The following is a 21215-nucleotide window of genomic DNA, read 5'->3' as shown; positions in this document are numbered from 1 at the left end:
GCCAGGAAGCTGAAGACCAGGGTTTTATGGTCATCTTAGCCCAAGTACCCCTCTTGCGCCCTTTCCTGCTCTGTACTTCTTGTATCTTCATTAGTTATCTGGAGGCCAGCTTTGCTTCCCTGAGGGGAGGGAAAGTACCATGGTGCTCCATGGCAAGCTTTAGTCATCACAGAGAGGCTCCAGGAGAGACTGAAGATGAGAGGGGGCTGCTTTCTCGTGCTTTCTGCTCCACTGCAACCCTGCCCAGCCCAGCATGCAGCCCAAGTGCCAGGACAGCCCTGCCAGAGAGGTGTCTGCCCAAACCCACCCCGGTCTGTGAGGAAAAAGAAACAGGGCCTCCCATTTCACATGCAACTCAACCAGTTCATTAATAGCTAGAAGGCAGGGGAAAAGAGGTAGGATCATAGAATCATAGAATGCTTTGGGTTGGAAGGGACCTTGAGAGATCATAAATTAAAATAAATAATAAATTAAAATAAATCATAAATAAATCAAATCATCTTTCACCAAGCACCGGCATGTCTTGCTGGCAGTCTCCAACCAGCTCTCTGCTCAGCACACCAGTTTTTTTCAATCCTGTTCTTCAGTTTCTTTTGCCAACCAGGCAAACCCATCTCTGGGCTGCAGCCCAAGCCCTGCTACCAGGAGGCTGAGACATCAGTCTCTGGTCTCCGAATAGCGTCCTGCAAGTCCCCCAACTCTCCATGAGCAGCGCAGCGTGCAGGTGCCTTGCCAGGCTCCCCAGTGCTGCTCTGGAGGTCACTGCCATGAAGTGCTCCATCAAATTACCACTGCGATGGTGAACATCTAGGCACCTTGCTCCTTCACCAGCCCTTACTTCCCCAGGCATGTTTCTGAGCTACTCCAAATTCTAGACTTTCAACCTGTAAAAGCAATGGGGACATGATTCACAGTGCCTGACATCGCATGTGACTGAGTGGGTCACCCGAGGCTCCCTGCACAGTCAAATGACAGAAACAGGCATTTTCGCTGTGTGGTTAGTATGACCTATTTCAGATGTGCACCTTAGCCTGAGGGCAGCTGTGCACCAGAAGCAGCTGCTCATCTGTGCAAGGAGCCAAGGGTGACCAGCTCAGAGGTGATGTCTCCACAGAGGTGGGCACAAAGATGGAGATGAATCCCCCCAGGTGTCGCTGGGACCTGGGTACACGCCAGCAGTTCGCAATTCCTCCTTCGGGTTTGCTGGAAAGAATGCTCAAGGGTTTTAGTAATTTACATGGATACTAGCTCAAATGGGCAGAGTAATTTAACCTCTATTTCCATTGCTTTTCTACGATTTACAGCTTTGACGTGTCTTTCGCGTTGCCTCTGTTTTATTAAGCCAGCGCTAGGATCTCTTGAGGCAACTTTAAAATACTTTGCACAACTAACCTAACATTACTTGCTTGCTCAAGTTCTCATATGAAATTCACCTGTATTCCACACACCTCCTCTAGCCAGTACAAATCTATTGTTCTGGAAATGACTGAGAATTTCAGGATTGGTGAACTGTTCAGTAACCTCATCATTATTCTGCAGGTTTTGGTCCTATTTGTAGTCTTACAAGACTTAAAAAAAAAGTATGAGCATCTTCCCTAAGAAGTTATATAGACGCCTTTTCCTGCCATATTTGTGGCTTTCAGTTTTAAGTAAAATCTAAAAAAATTCAGAAATCAACTTATCCAACTAAAAGTCTGATAAAACATAACCCAACTACATATTAAAGTCTACAAAAAATGGCAGAAAGAAGGTAACAGAGCAGTTGCTATTATCTTTGTACTACAGAAAGGAAAAAAAGTAATTTGATTTATTGGTACTCTGAGCATTACAGCTGAAAATGATAACGTAACAGCAGCATAACTGCATTATGTAAGTAGCCTCAGGCTCTTTCCATAGTTCTAACTCAGTCTAGATGAGACATAAAAGCTCATCCGACAAGGACAACAGCGAGTGCGTGCCTCCAATTACACTGTCGTTTGAATGGCAGTAAAAACAAGGAACGAAACACAGTGTTGAGAGCTACCTCTCAAACTCAGAATAACAGTAGCTAATATTTCAATTTTCAAGTCACCATAAAGACCCAGTTCCAAGTATTTTATGTTCTAGTAACAAGGTATACTTAGCTTTGATAGAGTTTTTTTCCATAAAAGCTGTCTTCTTCACCCACCCCCATTCTGCTTAGCTTTATGTCCAGAGAGCCAGGGTCCCTAAAGAAGAGTAAGCAGTTGGACGAGTACGTCATTAATGCATCTCTGTGCTGAGCCCTTCACCCTCAATGAAGGTTTAAAAGCAAAACGAGGCTTTGTTTAGTTTGTTAATAGGAACCAGAATATAAAGGCTTGACAGCTCCCTCTCCTAAGCTTCAGTGTGTTTGAAGACCTACACTCCAGAATGGGCAATTAAAGCATTGTGGAGTACATGTCACTATCACAGATTACATTATTTGATGGATATTAATAACAATATTTCACAACAAAGTAAAAAATAACTGCAGAAAGCAAGAGATTGTGAATACATCACTTCCTTCACCCAAAACAAGTCACTGCCTCTGCAGAGCATCGGGGTAGGAAAATCTTCAAGACAGTGGATCATTTTGAAACGCTCCTTGCATGCAGGAAACCATCCTGTTCCTAACAAAGTGGCAAATGTTGAGGTCAGTGTTCATTATATTGTCTTCAGAGAAGTATTACTTACCCACTTCAGGGAGTGCAAGTCCACTATAAAGAAAAGTATTTAAAAAATTACACCAAATACCCGGTATTATTTTCAGAATTAAGCCAAAAGATATCTTCATTGTTTGGGTTTGTTTTTTTTTTCCTTAAAACTATGTGGATTAAAAAGATTTTTTTACACAAAGTGCTACCAGTTTTAAATTGCTACATTTAATTCAAAAACTATTCAGACACAGGAACATCTTGGATTTTTTTTTTCCCTATGAAGCACACTAATTTGGAGCCAAATACAGAATATTTTTTATCCAAAGTGGAAAACTCAGTTTAGCCCAACCTCTACCAGAGAGCTGGGAGGGGAGCTTTTCCTTAATTTGGAAACTGGAATTAATATGAAAAGTTATGGAAAAGGTAAACATGATTTAATACTGAGCCCAAAAGACTCTCTGGAGCTGGTAGAGAGTCACTCAATGGTGTAGCTAGAGTTCTGTTTAATGGCCCAAACCCTGCTAGAAAACCAAGTTCTCTTGACCTTATAAGACCTGAGATGCCAGAGCTCTTTCTAGGCTGTGATTACCAATTTCTAAAAACCTCCCCGGGTAAAGAGCATGTCTTCAATACACACGCTGCCTGTTTAACTAACACTAAAGGCACCCCATTATCTGTTACACTAGTAAGCCTACAAAGCAACAGACTGAGCATGAGCAGCCCAATTTCAGAATGCCTTTTAATTGCAGTATATCAGAGCAGCTCTCCCTAATCCTCACAATGACAGAGCACCACAATCTTCACATCCTCAAGTACTGCTCTTCCAGCACTTGCCTAATGGTCCTTTTCAGAATGGGCTCAGGTCATTAGCTCTTCTGCAGACCTGCCACAATACCAGTTCCCAAATTACTGCACTGTTCTGCAGCTCCAACCAAGCACAGTGTACTAGAAATCCCAAACGGTGGTTTTCTACCTTGCTGACTTGGATAGCTGCTACCAAGACGAGCAGCTCAGTAGTAAACCACTGTCCCTTGGCTGACCTCTGCAGCTACATACGAGCAGCTCTTCTCAGCCTCAATTGCCTTGGAGTCTGACTGAATATAGGCAGATAAGAGAGAAAAAGCAATAAAATAGCAGAAATGACCAGAAACTGAATAGCCACAAGAGCACTGACCACAACAGAGCATATAGGACTCAATGCAAATCTGCAGGCAAGGGAGCAGTCTCTGCCAAGTTGTGCTGTTTAAATAAACTTTTGGCAAGACTTTAGGACAGCAAAGCAGAATTTTACATATGGATTCTCATCGTGAAATAGAACAAGCCAAACTGAGACCCAGGAATTTGAATTTGTAGGGCTATATATAAGTCAGTTATAGGGTTATATAAATAGCCCAATTCCTCCATACATTACAATGCCTCAAACACCAATGAGTTAAAGTAGTTCTCATTGCTAACACTAATCCTTTCTCCACTGCTGAACTCCAGCTGACCAGCCTTTCTCCTGCAACAGCCTAAGTAGAAATTCATTCTCTTACAACCTTGCGACCCACTCTTGGTACGTGATCTCCTCCACACGGTCTCTGCTTGGGAAGCAGCTCTGCTTTCCTTTTCTTGGTTCGTATCAGCAAATACCCAGATACCAGTTACCTCTCTTCTCCCAGGCTGTCCTTTGGCACTGTGGATGGACCCATGTGCTATGGGATATAAGCAGCAGCAAAGGAATTAGAGTGCAGTTCAGCCTTTTTTTTTTTTTTTTTTTTACAGCTACCAAACCCTCAATGCTCTTCTCTGCACCATATTTCACAAAATTCATAGCAATTTTTACATCCAATTGTGGTCCATGTTCCCCCTTTACATTTTCCTGCCTCAAAACACATTCACCATCCAAAGTCAACTCACTATAAATTGATAAAAAGAACTACTAGATTAATATCTACAAAGCTTTGGCTTGATAAAGCACCATACCAGGCACTAAGAGTGCTTAAGCTTCTCTTTTGAGACACTACTAACCACACACCTCTATCATTCTAGCTGCATTCACACTGGGATTTAAATCACTTGTGAAGTAGAGTTACAAAACAAAACCCTCCTTAAATGTAGATTTAACATATAAATAAACTTTCATCCTTTTTCTTCCACTAATCATTCCTTTGCAGTATGCTTGGTAACAGCTGTCAGTAGTCTCCTTTGACATTTCCAGCACCCACAATGAGCATTTAAAAGCCATTCAAATAAAAGATATAATAGCAATTGGAACATTTTTTCCTGCTCGTGTGGTGCCCTTACCACATTCAAGAAAAAAAAGTAATCAAAGTTATTAGCCTATCATGGTAATCACACTTTAACCTCTTGAATATATTGTTGACTAATGGGACACTTGCATGTCACCAGATAACCTAGACATTAGAAAGACAGCGCACATGCAAAGTCCAGCAAGTGAGCAGAAAAGTAAGCATTTGCTTTATTAAGAATCATTCATTTCTTCTACCAGCATACTACTAAAAACAAGTTTACTAAAAGCTTAAAGTGGGATTAGAAAATAAAGGATCCCATCACTGAGAGCATTTCCCCCACTATAGCATTCTCACATGAATCTCAAACAGAGCACTAAGCTGCAGCAGTCTCCTGCTTTCCTAGAGGGACTCAGCCAGAGCAGCTACTGTCACAGCTGAGGAACATTTCTGAACAGCAGCCACACCCCTGAATATCCAGGGAACAGCCCTGTCCTCCACCAAGCCATATTCTTGCAATAAGGCAGCCACCTTTAGCATTTTACCCAGGGCAGCTTCAGGGGGTGGAAAATAAACACAAAGCAGACAGCAACATTTTTAGGATCACTCAGTCTTGCATCAAATTCTGGAACTAGCTCAGCCAGCATTGAAGCCCTCAAGCCACTGCAGTATCAGTCCTTCCTCGCCACAACCCAGTGTGGCCCCCACAAAGGTCAAGAACAACCTAGCCATCTCCATTTTTGCCTTTATGTAGTTTATGTCCCACTTGCTTCTCTTCAACCACTCTGCAGAGTAGCCAGCTAATTCTCACACATGCTGTCTATTCTCAGCGTAAACATACACACTCCAAATAATGCCTAAACTTAGGCAGGTTGTAGTTACAGACAAGGGAAGTAATGAATGCTCCCTGGACTAAGTCAATAAAACAAATTAACCAGCCTACAGGCTATAGGAAGAGCAAAAGGTAAACTTCACTTTTCCCTCCGCTTTATGCGCAACTGAAACTCTGCACTTTCACTACCTCCAGTAGCATCCACGCACTAGAAGCGCATGTGGATGAACACATTCATGCACTTCATGCAGCAGCTACTGCCACTGGATACAGAACCCAACTGACAGATGTTACGATTGTTGTAGCACATGGGTAAACCATAGTGCTATGACCTAGCAGGAGCTTTGACGTTTTCCGCTAATGGTACTAACCAGATCCTCCCACAGTGTAGTTCCAGCATACAGCCTGCCTACATGAAAGGAGGCCACTCAAATAAAAACCTCTAATGGATTGAGAAGAGCCCTTTAAGCTGCATCTACCTACAGCAGGAGGGTCCCATTCTGTAATAAAGATGACAACATTGCACAGCTCAATGCTCCTGTACATTAGTTTCCATCTGTACTATGAACGGAAACTATATTCTCAGTGCAGATCAAGATAGAGCTGGGAGTAAGTAAATATGAGCAAAATAGTGCTAGAAGAAGCTTGAGCATTGTGTAGCAAGTACTAGTTACCATGACAAAAGACAACTGCTATCTTTACTAAATGAGTAACACAGCTGTATAGTCCTAGGAAGCCTCAGAGCTATGAATTAAAGAAAACAGTTCTTAATGGAAAAGTCAGAGAAGAGAAACTGGTGTTTTCAGAAAATTATTCCAATTTCCTAACCAGATTTATTGGAGCTGTTGAAAAACACCGATCTGGATTACTAAGTATGGAGTAATGGCAATGCTACGTAAACACAGAGCTCTCTCTTCCTGACACTTAACTCTTAATTTAAGCACAGAATAGTGTTTGTAATTAACAGACCAGCAGTCTAGAGTCAATACCACAAAGCTGAGCCAGTCTTCCATATCTAAAAGTTACAGGATTCTTCAAGAAATGGATAAATAGGCCAAGTCATTTCTGTACTCTATAGCCTGTATCAGATGATTCACCCATACAATGAAAATCTTATTCAAGGTTTAATGTTCATACACTGCTATTATAAACGGACTATTTAATGCCCAGTTAGATTGGCAATATTAAGATCATTTTATTTTAAGCTTTATGGATTTTCAAAACACGTACAAATAAAATATTACAAAACTCCATTTGCTAAAGTTTCTTCAGGAATATACATCAAGCACGATCCCAGCGCACACATAAATGACTTTTACAGAGAGCGTTACAGAGCAATAAATGCTAGTGAAACAGCCAGTCTTTCAGATACATTACAATGAAAACAGTTTTCTTTCCCTTTGCCACATCCTACATTTGAATTTTTTTTTTTTCTTTTTAAATAGCCAGGTCTGAAGTTAAAATGTGTAAGTAAACTGACTGTGGAAGTCAACAGGCACTCAGAAGCCCTGAAAGGGAGAATATGCAATATTTTTCAAGTTCACTAGTTCAGGGGTAAAAATCCCTGAGATACAGAGAAACAAGAAACCCGTTTTCTTTGATGGAAAGATGTTCGTCAAGGGACATTGCCAACAGACAGCCGTAAAGATAAACTGTAAGATTGGAAAGCAATGAAACCATTCTGTAATACTAGGTAATGAGGAATGCCTTTGTGGGGCAGCATGGGACTTCACCAAGGCTGCCTACTTGCAAGAAAAATGTTCAGCAGAAATATATGCAGAAATACAAAGCACGAGATATGTACATGCTAACCTTGTCATTAAGATGGGAAAGACTTTTATAGTAAGTGTCAAAAACTATAACCCCACTTACTTATAAACAGTATACAACTGACCTCAGAGTTAAACTATAAACAAGAATAAATGAAATATCGCACAACAATTTCAAAGTCACCACCAGGACATTTATTACTTGAAGCCAGTAGATTAAGAAACACAGATCCATATTTATTTTCTGTTGCTTGTGCAGAATTGATGCCAGTGCAGAATTGCTCAGCTGCAATTGTTTAATAGACCAGGTCACTGAATTCTCTGGGACCTGGAAACTGATCTCCGAAGCAGCATGCCTCTGACCTTCCAACCTCAAGTCCCTGAGCTGCTGCTGGACTTCAAAACAGCTCCGCTGCTTCTACTTTTTATGAGTCACACCCCAGCAGGGTCCTGTTCCTTGCTACATGCTGTGACAAGGGTCCCAGCTACATCCTCTTCCTTAAGCCTATTGTGCACACAGAAGTCGCACCACTGAATTACAACACCGTACTGATTTTCAATGCTATTTAACATGTAGGCAGGTCAAGCTAGCTAGATCAAACATACGCTCACCCATACCGTTCACTAATCTGAGCCTTCAGAATAGTGGAGGAAAATTGCAGTACTTCCCAGTTTTTGAAACATCCAAAGCATTAAGAAGCCTGTTACACCTGAAGGACAGATATCAAGCACCACAATAAGCAACACTTGGAGGCAAGTGTGGTATAAATGGTGAAAGCAAGTCAGAGCAGACTTCAGTATAATCTAAAGATCTAATCCTAAAGGTTATATAGGTTTCGCAACCAATATACTTAAGTCTATGATCGGCTACAGGTTTAGAACTATTAGCAACTGAACAAGTTTCAAGAGCAACCTTTAGGTTCTGACCTAAAGATCTATAAATTACCACTGTGGAGGGATGATCTAGTTTGAAATCAGATTATCTTTAAACTAACTAGAAAGCAATCACATGCTTATGTGAGGCCCTCATGCTAGCCACACTTGCTCAAGAGCAGGGCAGGACCCTAAAGAACAGATGTTGACAGCATGTACCCTGTGCTATTTTAACATCCAATTTCTTTATATTACTGTGTCACTTCCTTAAGAGGACAGTAAAGCCAAGCTACCCCAGCCCCACTTTCAGCCCAACTGTGCATCCAGTTATGTGCTTTGTTACCGGAACAGGGGTAGCAAGTTCTCGGAGATTTGCCGATGTGTTACTTTACCAAAAGGCCTTAGAAAGCAGCAGCTACGGAGGAAGAACACATCAGCTTTCCCAGCAAGGCATTCTCCAGTGTCCTTACCCTGAGGATGAGGCACATCAAACTGTCAGAGCTCAATTTGTGATAGCTTTCCCTCTAAAAGAACATTATATTAGGGCATTTGTTCCACATAGGGCTATGCAGTTTTATGGAAGGATGCTGTTCCAATTCTTTAAATGCACTCTCCAGACTTCAGGCTTTTGCCCTAGATTTAGGTCACTAGTAATTGGACATGTGTGGAAAATGCACAGGCTCAGTTCAGTGTTGCTTAATTAATTTCCTAGTCTGTTGATTTGGCAGTCATCCTACAAAACAGAACAGTTGGATGTTTAAACTTGTATTGAAGAATACATTATGACAATAGCAAGCCTCCCCAAAATAAGCCCAACTCTCTTCATACTAGTGAAAGAAATATTTTAAATAGCCTAGAGTACAAAGTGAAATCAGTTTTAGTTGCTCAGGTGAGACCATCAGCTTGGTTAGTTAAAAGGAATTCTCTCTCTTTTATAGCGTTCAGTTTGGAAAGAAGATCAAGCACAGCACAAAACGTAGAAACCCAAAGACTTTACCGAGACCTTCTCAAGACGAAGCACAGAACTGACAGGTGCCAAAGTCTTGCAACCAATAGAGCACAATCAACTACAGTATCTTTTTATCTGGGACATTATGTTCCCAAGCAACTGGTGAGTGTACCAACTACATGTTAATGCTGCAGCTTGAAAGAGTTCTGCACATTATTTTGAGCTGTACCAGGCACCTTTCAGTATTGTAACTGCTCCTGAAGCAGCATGTTCGTGATGATGAAAAGTTCATCCACTGAAATAAAAATTAAAATTCTTTCTGCTTCCAGACAGCTTCTGCCACAGTTTAGCCAACTTGCTTGATGTTTTTTAAACCCTTGTTGAAGGACACGGAACAGTCCCACTGTGCTGAGTCCTGGCCATCCTGCCAAGCTTTCTGTTGGAGCTCACTTTGGTACCATCTATTTACTTCACCACAGGTCCCATGTGCTTTCCATGTGCTTTAGGTAGTTTTGGCTTAAGCCTAAACAGCAAATGAGAAGTGACAGCTGCCTCTCTGCAGGAACTTTTCTCACTGGCTACCCTGGGGGCTGAGTTGGCAGAACTATCTGGACTTTATAAGAAGGCTGCTCTACAAAACAGCCTTATAAAACTCTATTCGCATATTAACTGGAATAGAATATTTACTTCAGATCGGTAAGTATTGTAGTTTTTGATAAAGAAACAGGTTCTGTGCTTGAGCAGATAGTTTTATGGCATTTTAAAGCTGACCTAACATGCCTACCTTGATGTAAAATAAAAAGGCATCCCAATTCCTTTTGCTAAGAAGTGAACTCTGCCAATAAAAGGGCCTGAAGACTGAAATAAAAACCTCACTTTAACAGTACTGAAAAGGAACAGATCTTCTCTTTAAAAGCCTTGAATACAGGGGTACTCTAGATGGTTGTTAGAGTAAAAACGACATACAACAATATTTGCAAAAAAGCTTAATATAATCTTTTGAGTCTATAAACTCTAAACAATAAATATGAAGTGTACATGGCACACCAGAGCAGCTAAATAGTAAAACAAACAAGTACAAATTGATAACACTTACCTATATTGTCAGTGATAAATTTGTTACTACTGAGATACAACACAAGCTTAACATACAAGATGTTTTTCCAAAGGAAAACCACAGAACCAAGTTGATACAGAAGGTGAGGGAGAAGGGGAGACAATAAATAACAAGGCACAAAAACCTCTCTTGCTGCAACCCTGTAAGGCACCACTGTGCAAACATGAAACTATCAAAACCTCTAGTGGAAAAATTCTAAACATGTTTAAATGACTGGATAATGTCTTTTAAAGATGACACTATGCTCATATCCTTGGGAATAAAAATACTTATGAACCTTTATTTACATTTATAGACTTTTAAGAAACAAATTAGTGAAATGGGTGAATTAATACTCAAATCCAGGAGTCACAGTTAATTCCTCCCAGACAGCTTCACAAGTGCAACTTGATCATGACCTATACTGGCCTTGTTAAGAGACTCCTGAATCAAATATGGTGCAGAAGGAAATGCTGCCAATTTTGTCAAGTTGTGTGTGGCACACCAGTAATTTTAACAAAACAGACTTCAGGGATTAGGGTGAGAATAAACTCGTTTTCACTTGTAGCCAAAAATTATTTAAATCCAGAGATAAAAGGTCAGCAGCATTAATCTAGCATCATACCTACAGATCTTAATACCCAAAGTTATATTTTATACCTCTATTTAAGAACCAGGCACCAGCATTTATCTTCCCTATTCTGTTATCTGCTCAGAAAATCCATCACAAGACAAAGTTCAGCAGAAACCTGCTCCCTTACTCAAAGGTTACAGCTACATAATTAAGCTTACAAACTAAGTTTCCCCCTTTTTTCTTATGTCCCATGATCTCTACTGCATCCTGCTAGAAGAAGTTTTTGTCCTCCCTCCAATTACATAAAGATCTCCAGATGGTACTGAAATTACTTAAAATATGCACAGGTTGGACAAGTTTTTACACTAAAAACTAAACTCTTCTTCTAATGAAAGATTTAGGAGGCACTCAGTTTCTCCTGAGCTTTGGACACATAAATGACTTCTTCTGCACTTGGGAACAATGTCAATAGACTACACTTCCAAAACTTTTGCTTCCATTCTTGCAACTTGAACAGCTGCACAGTGCACAGTAAACAATCTGAATGAACTTCACAGTTCAGTTATTGGCTGAGTTTTGTTTTCTTACATGGCATGTTTTAATCTTTTTACTCTACACTTAAATACCTTGCCACAAATCAAAACTTTTAAGGTCAGACACAACCTGTAGCTTCAAAGATGCTCAATCTAGTGAGCTGCCAGAGAAGAAAAGCAGGCCAATCTGTTACATTTTAAATGGAGGAACTGGAAGAAAGAACAGTCTTCAGTGATAAGTTAACATTCATATAGCTATTTGCTGAAAGGCCGTGCCAGCTTAGGCATGCTTCATTCCTTATTTCCTTAAAGCAGGACTGAATATAACAATTTGAGCAAACACAATGTAAACAGAGCCAGGTAGACTGCCATAGTAAAGGACAACAGTATCATTGATCTGACAGGTTTAAGGCCAACTATTTATGATTTGAAATACATTGTACTTTTCCATGGCACTTAATACACTGAAAGTTAGTACTGGGTGACATTAAACAAGGGTATACATATTCATATCATATGCAATATATACATGTAGCTTCAGTTCCTAAAATAGAAAGCTCAAGTTTTCTTGCCCAAATAAAATCAATCCATGAAAGACCACCTGTGTTTTCCTATACTGAATAAAGTAGTATTACTGTTTTAATCAATTTAGTGCAAACTGACTTAAGTCCAAAGACATACCATTCCTTGATATTTAGTCACTACTTACCAAATGCCCCTATTTCTTTTAAAACACAACTACACTTTTTTTTCTTAAGAGAACAGCAAACACTTGACAACTAGCATGCTGTTCTAGTCTACATTAACAAAATTTGCTGATATACAAATCATGTTTTGGTCATGCAGGACAGACCCATCCTCAAAATAATCCAGCTCTTAATTCAGTCAGTCTAGAAGAGGAGCACAGTGCCCGATTTTAATTAGCAGGTCATCCTGGCTACTCCGTACTCCAAGCTGACAACAGCAGGCTCAGCTTTCGAGAACTCGGCCACAAATTCACTGTAGCGATTGTCTGCTGTGTTGCTGCCCTCTATAGTTCTTACAGCATCATTCACAGGGATCAGTGGCTGCTCCTTCTTGAAGCATGGAGGGCTCTTCAGTGCCATGGGTGCAGGATGAGCAGACTGCTGATGTTCCTTCACAAGGATTGCATCTGACTGCCCACTTCTCTGCTTTATTTTCTGAAATATAGAGAACAGTTACTAACAGTGAGCATGACTGCTTTACTGATAATATTCTGCTTTGAAAGGAAGCAAATCCACTTGTTTTGCTGGCCAGCTCGGTGTCTGCAGAACCCTGTATTACATACCCTAGGTTAGATATGTAACAGTATTATTAAATGTTAGGGTAAGACATTTTTCCCCCACAGTTCACAGCAGATGCTACAAGCACTGTATACTTAAAATTTGCTGCTGAGCAGAAGACAGAAAGGTTGCCTGTCAACATCCATAGAGAAGGAGAGGTTCTTCCAGGCTTGCCCTTTGGTTGGTTGTTATCAAGATGGCAATACTTTCTTGAGTACAGGCAGAGGAAGCCAGGCCTTGGTACCATTAGCAAGCAGAGACCTTGCAGTAGACCACAAGTCTCTTAAAGACAAAGAGCAGTTTCATACCTAAGCCCTTATGTCTTTCCTAAAAACCTTCTAAAAGACTTTTCCTTTAGATCTGAAAAAGGCCAATACAGTTTGTCCAAATGCAGGAATAAACTAAAAGATGTCAACTAGAAAGCAGGACTGGAGGAAAGGACCTACCCTGCAAGCAATGAGCAAGTGAAAAAGAAAGATTTAGATTAATGTTATTTTGGGTTTTGTTCTTTGGTTGGTTTGTGGGTTGTTTGGGGTTGGTTTTTTTTGGGAGGGGGAGGGGGGAAGGGGGCAGACATCAGTTTGGTTTTGTTTTGTTTTTTTAATTCAAACAATCTCACCCAGTAACTGGGAGCTTGAACTAGTTAAACTGAACTGTTTTTTTTCGTTGATGTGTTTGTGTTCTATTAGAACTGAGACGGAGCCCAGAAGACTTGGGTGTCTCTTGACACTGACTTTTTGAAGATGGAAACAGCTGTAGGGAAGTATACATCAAGATTTCAAACAACTACATCTCTTCACCACTCAAGTGAGAAACATAGGCTCAGGTGAAGTTAACACCTTGGAACAAGGTTCTAGAAAATTAAAATCTGAGACTTCACTTTACATCTTGTTTATTCTTCCAGCTTGCTTCATCTTGAGTCTTCATCTTGCTGCTTCCATTGTATAAAAACTTTTAAATATGCAATTAAGATTTGATACAGTTTAAGTGACCTGCATTCATTACATTACAGTAGGATCAGTTTAATAAAATCTTTCCTCCTAGAAAAGCTGTACTTCCCCTCCCCGCAACATCATATGCAGGAGTTGTGTTACCATTTTTAGCCACACAAAAGAAGTAAAACTGATAATGAGAAAACTCTTGCATTTTTTAGAAGGTATTACTCAGAAGTTTCAGCACCTTAACTGACTAGAATGAAGTATCAATTAAAAGCCACTGATTAAGTCATATGAGAATAAAGTGAGATACACTGTTCAGTCTTTCCTGGCTGTTTACTGTAGCACCTAGTAGAAGTCATTTATAGAAATCTGATCTCTGGATTTAGCCCTGTCTTCAAATAAGCATTGCGACATATATGCCCCATAATTATGATGACTTACAACAGCATGCACCTGCATATGAAGTTAGAAGAAGGACAATACTTACTGTGTCCATTTTAGTAGCTATAATGGAAATAAAACATTTTCAGTCTTTGGTTTACCAGCACAGCTGTAGCTATGATGGGTACCTTGTTACTTAAGATAAGTTTCACATAAATTTAACCCACATTAAGCCATCTTCAGTAATGCTTTGATAGTAGGAGCACTTCTACGTAATACAGTCCATCAGTAAAGCAAAACAAATTGTGCCTAAGAGCAAAACATTGGCTGCATAGTCTGGCATTCAGCACAGAAGCATACACTGAAAGTCAAAGTCAACATTACATAGACTAAGTGCTAGGCCATACAGTAGTGACATTCATGTGAAAGCTAGCAGCACTATTGCAGACTATAAACGTGATTTTGAAGAACAAGTCACAAGTACACACACTTATTTTGTAATACTTACAGCTTCCAGTTCTTTAATGTCTTCCTCCAGTTGTTTATTTTGTTCACTCATGTTCATTATAAGATTGAACACAGATTGCCTGGGATGCATACTTCGATCAAACTGATGGTACATATTTCTCCAAAACCTGCATGCAGCAGACAGTTTTAACTACACAGGATAAAGACAAAATTGAAGAAGAGATACTGCATATAATTTAAACTTACTTAAAATTGAATGATACCGTATTAGGCTCCAAAAGAGTTAGTTCTGGAGAAAAATCTGGATTATACAGAGGATTCTGATACTTCTTTTGTTCATCCAGAAGGAACGGCCACAAAGAATATGTCTTCTCTTTTAGTCTTTAAGCAAGAAGAGATCAAGGTCAAAACACTGACTCCAAGCAAAAACAGAAGCTGCTCAACTCAACATAACAAATCGATCTTAACTTTTTTAAAAGAAGTTACCAGAAATACTTATAAATATTGAATTATATAATTCAAATATATAATTCAAAAAAATAAGCTCTTAGTAAAATCAGCTTCTTCTTGGCATATGCTAAGGTTGGATAAAACTGTCAGTTTTAGAAGTACTACTCCTTATGCTGTGCAAGTTTTGCCTACCTGCAATAAACGGTTTTAAAATACAGTTTGAAACAAAGATGAACTGATGAAAACTTTACAGAAGTTTTCCAAGTGAAAGCATTAGGAGACATCCTATTAATACTTCTAACTGACAGTAATTAGTCTTAGGCAGGCAAGAATTTTAAAGTTACCTAAAAATAGACTGGGGGAGGGAATTAAGTGATACTTCCAAACTTAAGCTTACCTATTTTTAGGGTGGGAGGGGAGAAAGAAGCCTTAACTTTCCCTTTGAAAAATGGGCATGGGATTTTCTCCCAGAATTAGAAAGACTGTCTTCAGTGTGCAAAAGCACGAGAAGCACTGCTGTTCCCTGATGCAGTTCAGCATTTTCAGTACTACCAGTCCTGTCTCTATTTCTATTCAGAGCCCAAAATGAAGAAGATTCACAGGAGTTCTTAGTCTGCCAGAATAAACAAAAGACACATTACAATATGTCTGCTTACTTTAGTTCTTCTCGCTCTTTTTGGCAGTTTCCAAGGAAGTTACCAAACTGGCATGAATGGACATGTTCATGGATCTGAAGGAGGAAAGCTTCATTGTACTCAAAGGCTTGTGGGAACTGCTCAGTCAGATTCCACACACTTTCTAAAAACTGGGTGAATACTGGTGAGATCTCTTTTGGATCACCATCCAGCTGACAACACCTGAAAAAGATTCCGTAAACAGATCAAAACCGGTTTAAGTTAGAAATCAAAAAAGTCTTAGTTGTTTTTAAATGACAGCACATTAATTTGACACTAGCTTTGGTTTGGAGATTAAGCACCTAACTTTGAGAACTGGGGCAATTTTTGAATAGAAATAAGTCTATATTTAACCTATTTTTCTGACTTGTAAGTAATCACACATCTGTATTCAGTACAGAAAAGCAACAGAAGACAGTTAAGTTCCTTTGTGTCTTACTTCCATAGCCAACATTTGGAGTACACCAGCTAAAAGCAAATTAATAAGCAGTAAATAGCAGTAAGGCTACCATCATAGCTGATGATAGGCAGATCAAGGGAAAACACAGAACTCTTAACATACAGGACTTCTAAAGGTAGGTGTGACTCCATCATTAAAATAAACATAAATGTAAACTCATTTTTATGAGATATCAGAACTGTTTTATATCGCTTAACTAGCCGGGACACAGCTTTAGATTGGTTTTGCACTGTCTATGCATACATGCAGACCTAGCTGCAGTCATTGACATCTGAGAGTGAGGCACTGGTAGCACTAGAAATTTATGTCTATAACATAAATCAATTATCCAATAGATATTTGAATAAATAGCAACACACAGAGTGCATTGTCTACTGAAAATAGCTTACTCATTGCAAAGTTTCTAGCAACACTGCAGTAGTTTAACATCCACAAGTTGTCTTTTGTTTTTAAGAATACTTAGTTCAGTTCACTGATATATTTTACTGTATTGGAAGTGAACTACCTGTCAGAGAACTTGTGCCCAAAAGAGATCCAGTCTTTCTCTATCAAGACCTAGAGGGTAAGAAAAACAAAATCTCACATGAAACGTTACTCAATTGTACATCTATAGTATTAACCCCACAGGTTATCGGTATGTTGAATTTTAAATTGGAGTCAAACTACAGTAGGAGTAATTATTTGTCACCTGTTAGTTCCTTTGTTTCCTTGGAATTCTTTCACAAGAGATTCTCAAATCATATTTCTAAAACTAGTAAAAGAGTTTAGCAAGTTGACAATCAGATAACTGCTGCTAAGCCAGGCTCGCTTTAGTATACTAATGTTGTATAACTTCACAAGTAGATTATCCACCAACTTGCAAGAAATTGCAAAGTATAGGAAAAAAATTTAGTATTGCATTCCTGCTATTATAGTTTACATAAAACCACACAATATAATCTTTTGTAACATTTTGTAGCTTGTTAATATCAACAGTAGCTTGTTTTATGACTTCAGTCACAGTATCAAGCACCAAAAGGAACACAGGACTGCCTGCCCATTGCAGAAGTTTTCCCAGAAATCTAATTGACAGTGAGGACTGAAAAACAAAAGAGATTAAATAACTTCCCTAAAGATTAAACACATTCTCACTATTCACAAGAAATGAATCCTCTTCTAATTCCTCCTCAACTTCACTTTTGTTTCTTGTAATATTTGTGGCAGTTAGTTCTAACCAATACATGGAACTAGTTTTATGTACTATCTTTCAGGAGTTGCATTATTAGTTGTATTACTACTGCAAAACACCATTGATTTTCCTACTCTGAAATTTGGAATAATCACACCGGAATTTCTCTCTATAGAAAGATGAAGAAATTTAGATTGCTTAAACATCGTCAGGTCTCTGTCACTGGGGGAGCTGTCATTTTTACATTTTAATAATGTTGATTTTGGGACAAGTGATAAAAGCACAGAGCTACTATAATTTAGTACATCTACTATCTCACATAAGCACTTTGGAATCCTTGTATGTCGTAGATAAGGGGCTTTTTCAGATGCAAAAGGCAATCATTGCTTTAGGCACCCTACAGAAGTGTTGCAATCTGCTATTTGTATTTCAGTTTTTAGATTTTAAATAAATGGTTCTTCCCAGTAGCAAAGTATTTCTAAAGGAAAGATTTATCAGTGTACTGCAAGTCTTATTTTATATTTGTAACTACAAAAAAAGAGAGATCAGTATGTTTACACCGTTCCCTTTCACACTCAAACATTTTACATCCTTCATTTACTAGGGAACTCCTCAACAATGCAACAGCTTGCTTACCATGAATCCTTTGATTGTTCTGTAATAGGAATCTAGTAAGAGAGCTCCAAGAGAACAAACTTGGGAAGTCCTATCCCAGCCATCTGAGCAGTGCACTAATACACTTGCGCTCTCAACTGCTATTGCCTGCAAAATACAGTTGTTTCTTAGTGAATGTTCTAGACAAAAGTCAGAATTTAGTAAATAAAAAAAGCTACATTTATTCCAAACTCACAGCATAAACATTTTTCTGGCTTTGTTAAATAAAATGGTCTATTATGAGGAAAGGATTTGATACAATCAGAAAGCTAGGAACTTCTCTCCATGAAAGTATAGAAAAATCTTTATAAAGAAAAGAAATTTCACCACCACCTTGGCACAAGATAACAACATCTGCAGTAGTTCCCAGTTCTCTTTCTACCCCATATAAAACTAAACTTATAAAACCCCCTTGCAATGCATACTAAGAAAGAAGTGGACTACATATTACAGACCAAACAGGTTAAAAAAAACGAAACAACAAATACATCAAAGATACGCACTTGTTCATCATTATACTACAGAAAAGCTAAGGACTAGGAAATGCTTACTAGCTTCAGCTAGGAATTCAAATCCTGTTAGCCCAGATATTTTTGAGGATCAGCTTTAGGAGAAGTATCCACTACTAACTAAAGTAACTGCTTGTTATTTCACCTAGTAAAAAAAAAAAAAAAAGAGATCCAGGTTTTTTCTTCACCCAGCCCCCCCTTGGCTTCATAAGTGCCTGAAAGGCAATTGTTCCTCTGAATTCTTCATAAAGGAGTCCCATTTCCTTGCCAAATGAAGTCAGCATAGCTAGTTTGCCTGCTCTGCAATTAGTGCCCCCAGGACTTCTGTTTGCTCCATCCACCTCCAAAGTAGTTACACCTTTCATAAATACCTAAAAGAACCAGGGAGCATAAGAATGCCTTCATCTCCCAGTAAGGTGACCAAACAGCATTCAAAAAAATCCCAAAACATTAGCTGGCATATTTAACATCTCCAATTGTAAAGAAACACATAATACTTAAAAAGCATATCAGATGTATTGGTGTATACTAAGCATCTACCTCCAAACAGGTCAATTGCAGAATTTTCACACATTATGTAATATTAAGTATAATTTTGCCTTACTGGTAGCAAGTCAACTTCCCATCAAATAAAGCAGCAGCATGCAAGTTACCTTGACTAGGAAGACAGCAGCATCCAACACAGCTTTGATATGACGCAGCCATCCAGAATTCTCCAAGCCAGACAAAAAGTCATTGACAGACAAACCCTTTGTGCCACTGACTGAAAGAAACCAAGAGTTAGAAAGCTTTAAACAGTTGCAGCTACCTACACCCTGCAATGGAAAAAGAAGAATAATTGTTTATTGTTTCTGATGTCCTATATTGTAAGTTGATTAGAAATCTTTCAGGAAACCACCACTCAAATGATTAAGAGAGGGGTACTACAAAACATTCTCCACCCAAAATTCAACTCTGTAGAACTACAGTAACCATGAGTGACAAGAGTAAGATCTTTGTGTCTTTTTGACAAAGTTAACATTCAAAGTAAATACACTGGTTATCCCCAATAGGGAGCCTTACCAAGGAAGGCAACGCAAATGCCAAAAGCTTACCAGAAATACTTAAAAGTTACAACTACTAGTAGGAATTAACTGCATCCAGACAGTATACGCAGTTCAGAGTAGTCAGACTGCCAGAGTTTCGTTATCTTCTCCACTCTGTTTAGGAGAATAAAGTGAGTGCAGTACAAGGACATTGTGGTGAACTGAAAACCATTGAGATTTTGTCTACCTCCAGACTTGACATACTACAATTCTGACTGATCTCTACCATTCTTCCCTAGTATAATTTGATCCTGTAACAATAATGCCAACTGAGAGAGCAAGGAAGAACTCAAGTTAAAGGAAAGATGCCTTGCAGCATAGCGGCAAGAGGTGTAGAGGTACACTGAAAGTTTCTCACATGGACACTTACCAATTCACAAATGAGACAGATAGCCTGGTTCTTGTGCGATTTTGAATAGCAACTCACACAGTTACATTACTGTCCAAATATGACAAGTTTCTGGCAATAAGAAATATTTGCTGGCTAATATAGCTTCAGCTGTGTGTGATTTTAAGAGAAGATACCCGAGGTTACCATCTACAAAAATACCTGCCCCTGACACAGTAGAAGCTTACTTTCTGCCAAGCTTAACAGTTGGACTTGATGATCTTAAAGATCTTTTTCAGCCTAAATGATTCTGTGATTCTAAGCTAGTGGGCCCCAAACGAAAATAAAAAGGCTCTGTAGCCAAAAGCTATCTGTGGGGATATTCACACAGCAGCTGCAGAGTAACCTTTATCTCTGACTATGGGAAGAAGTGAGTCAGTAGGGAAAGTAGAGAACAAAATCCAAGTCATTCTGTGATGCAGTTTCATGTTCAGTCAAGTCCCCTGATGTAATGAAGGCCATAAACTCTTAAACCACTGCCTTGCAGAGCTTTCCTGTATCTGCACTACATGCTTCTCTGCTTTCATCCATACAAATTTTGGTATGCTCCCCACTGCTCAAGAAGAGTTATAATGCCAGTTGCTGTTGAATGCTATAACAAAGACAGGCTTCCAAATAAGCATCACAGCACCTTTTCTAAAGCCCATAGATCCTTGTCATCTACAAAACTATCTATAGTTTTGTGCAAACCATAGCACAATGAGGTAAAATTTTAAAGGTTAGTCTGTAAATACCAGTAAAAGCAGCAGAAGTGATGCTAGCTTTCCCTGGTCTTTGAGAGAGAGCATCATTAGGCAAGAGTTCTGCTTGTGATAGGTCTAGCACATGGAAGAAAATCAGCTGAGAACTACTTGATCCTTTCAACTATCTCACACTCTCTCTACACAAGTGGTTCCATACACCTGTTCAATCACAACAGTACACAAACAGGTCCACCACTCTATGATAAAGGAAGAAACTAAAAATATTCAAATATCTGGAAATTCAAACATCTGCAGGGAAAAGATTGGACTGACAAGGCAGTGTCTAGAGGCACTATTCATGGCTGCTCACCCCTACAATCTGTAACTTATGGTTTAAAGCACAAGCTTTCAGCTAGAAAACACACAGGCTTCCAGCCCTCAATTTGTTTTCACCCAGATACTGTTGTCAAAAATCTGCTTTTGATTAGAATTTTCAGCTTAGTAGAAATATTTCACCACTAGTATTTCCCCCTTCTAGC

The 21215-nt window shown here is 39.1% G+C and overlaps 1 protein-coding gene across 8 annotated transcripts in view; it reads right to left on the bottom strand.

Annotated features, from left to right (window-relative positions):
• Positions 1-6870: 6870 nt before the first annotated feature.
• Positions 6871-21215, bottom strand: part of MTMR6 (myotubularin related protein 6) — a 29807-nt gene continuing 15462 nt past the window's right edge. For 6 of the 8 annotated variants that reach the window (XM_075715826.1, XM_075715835.1, XM_075715867.1 and 3 more), the window contains 7 exons: positions 19174-19283; positions 17994-18119; positions 16695-16744; positions 15712-15912; positions 14852-14986; positions 14646-14772; positions 6871-12695 (listed from right to left, as the gene is read on the bottom strand). In XM_075715826.1, coding sequence (XP_075571941.1) covers positions 12435-12695; positions 14646-14772; positions 14852-14986; positions 15712-15912; positions 16695-16744; positions 17994-18119; positions 19174-19283 — 1010 coding nt within the window. In that variant the 3' untranslated portion in view covers positions 6871-12434. The remainder of the gene's footprint in view (positions 12696-14645; positions 14773-14851; positions 14987-15711; positions 15913-16694; positions 16745-17993; positions 18120-19173; positions 19284-21215) is intronic. The other 2 variants (XM_075715875.1, XM_075715850.1) reach the window with 2 other exon arrangements.

The sequence above is a fragment of the Pelecanus crispus genome, chromosome 1, assembly GCF_030463565.1.
Source record: "Pelecanus crispus isolate bPelCri1 chromosome 1, bPelCri1.pri, whole genome shotgun sequence".
NCBI classification, from domain to species: domain Eukaryota; kingdom Metazoa; phylum Chordata; class Aves; order Pelecaniformes; family Pelecanidae; genus Pelecanus; species Pelecanus crispus.
This window is presented reverse-complemented; position numbering and strand designations above follow the sequence as displayed.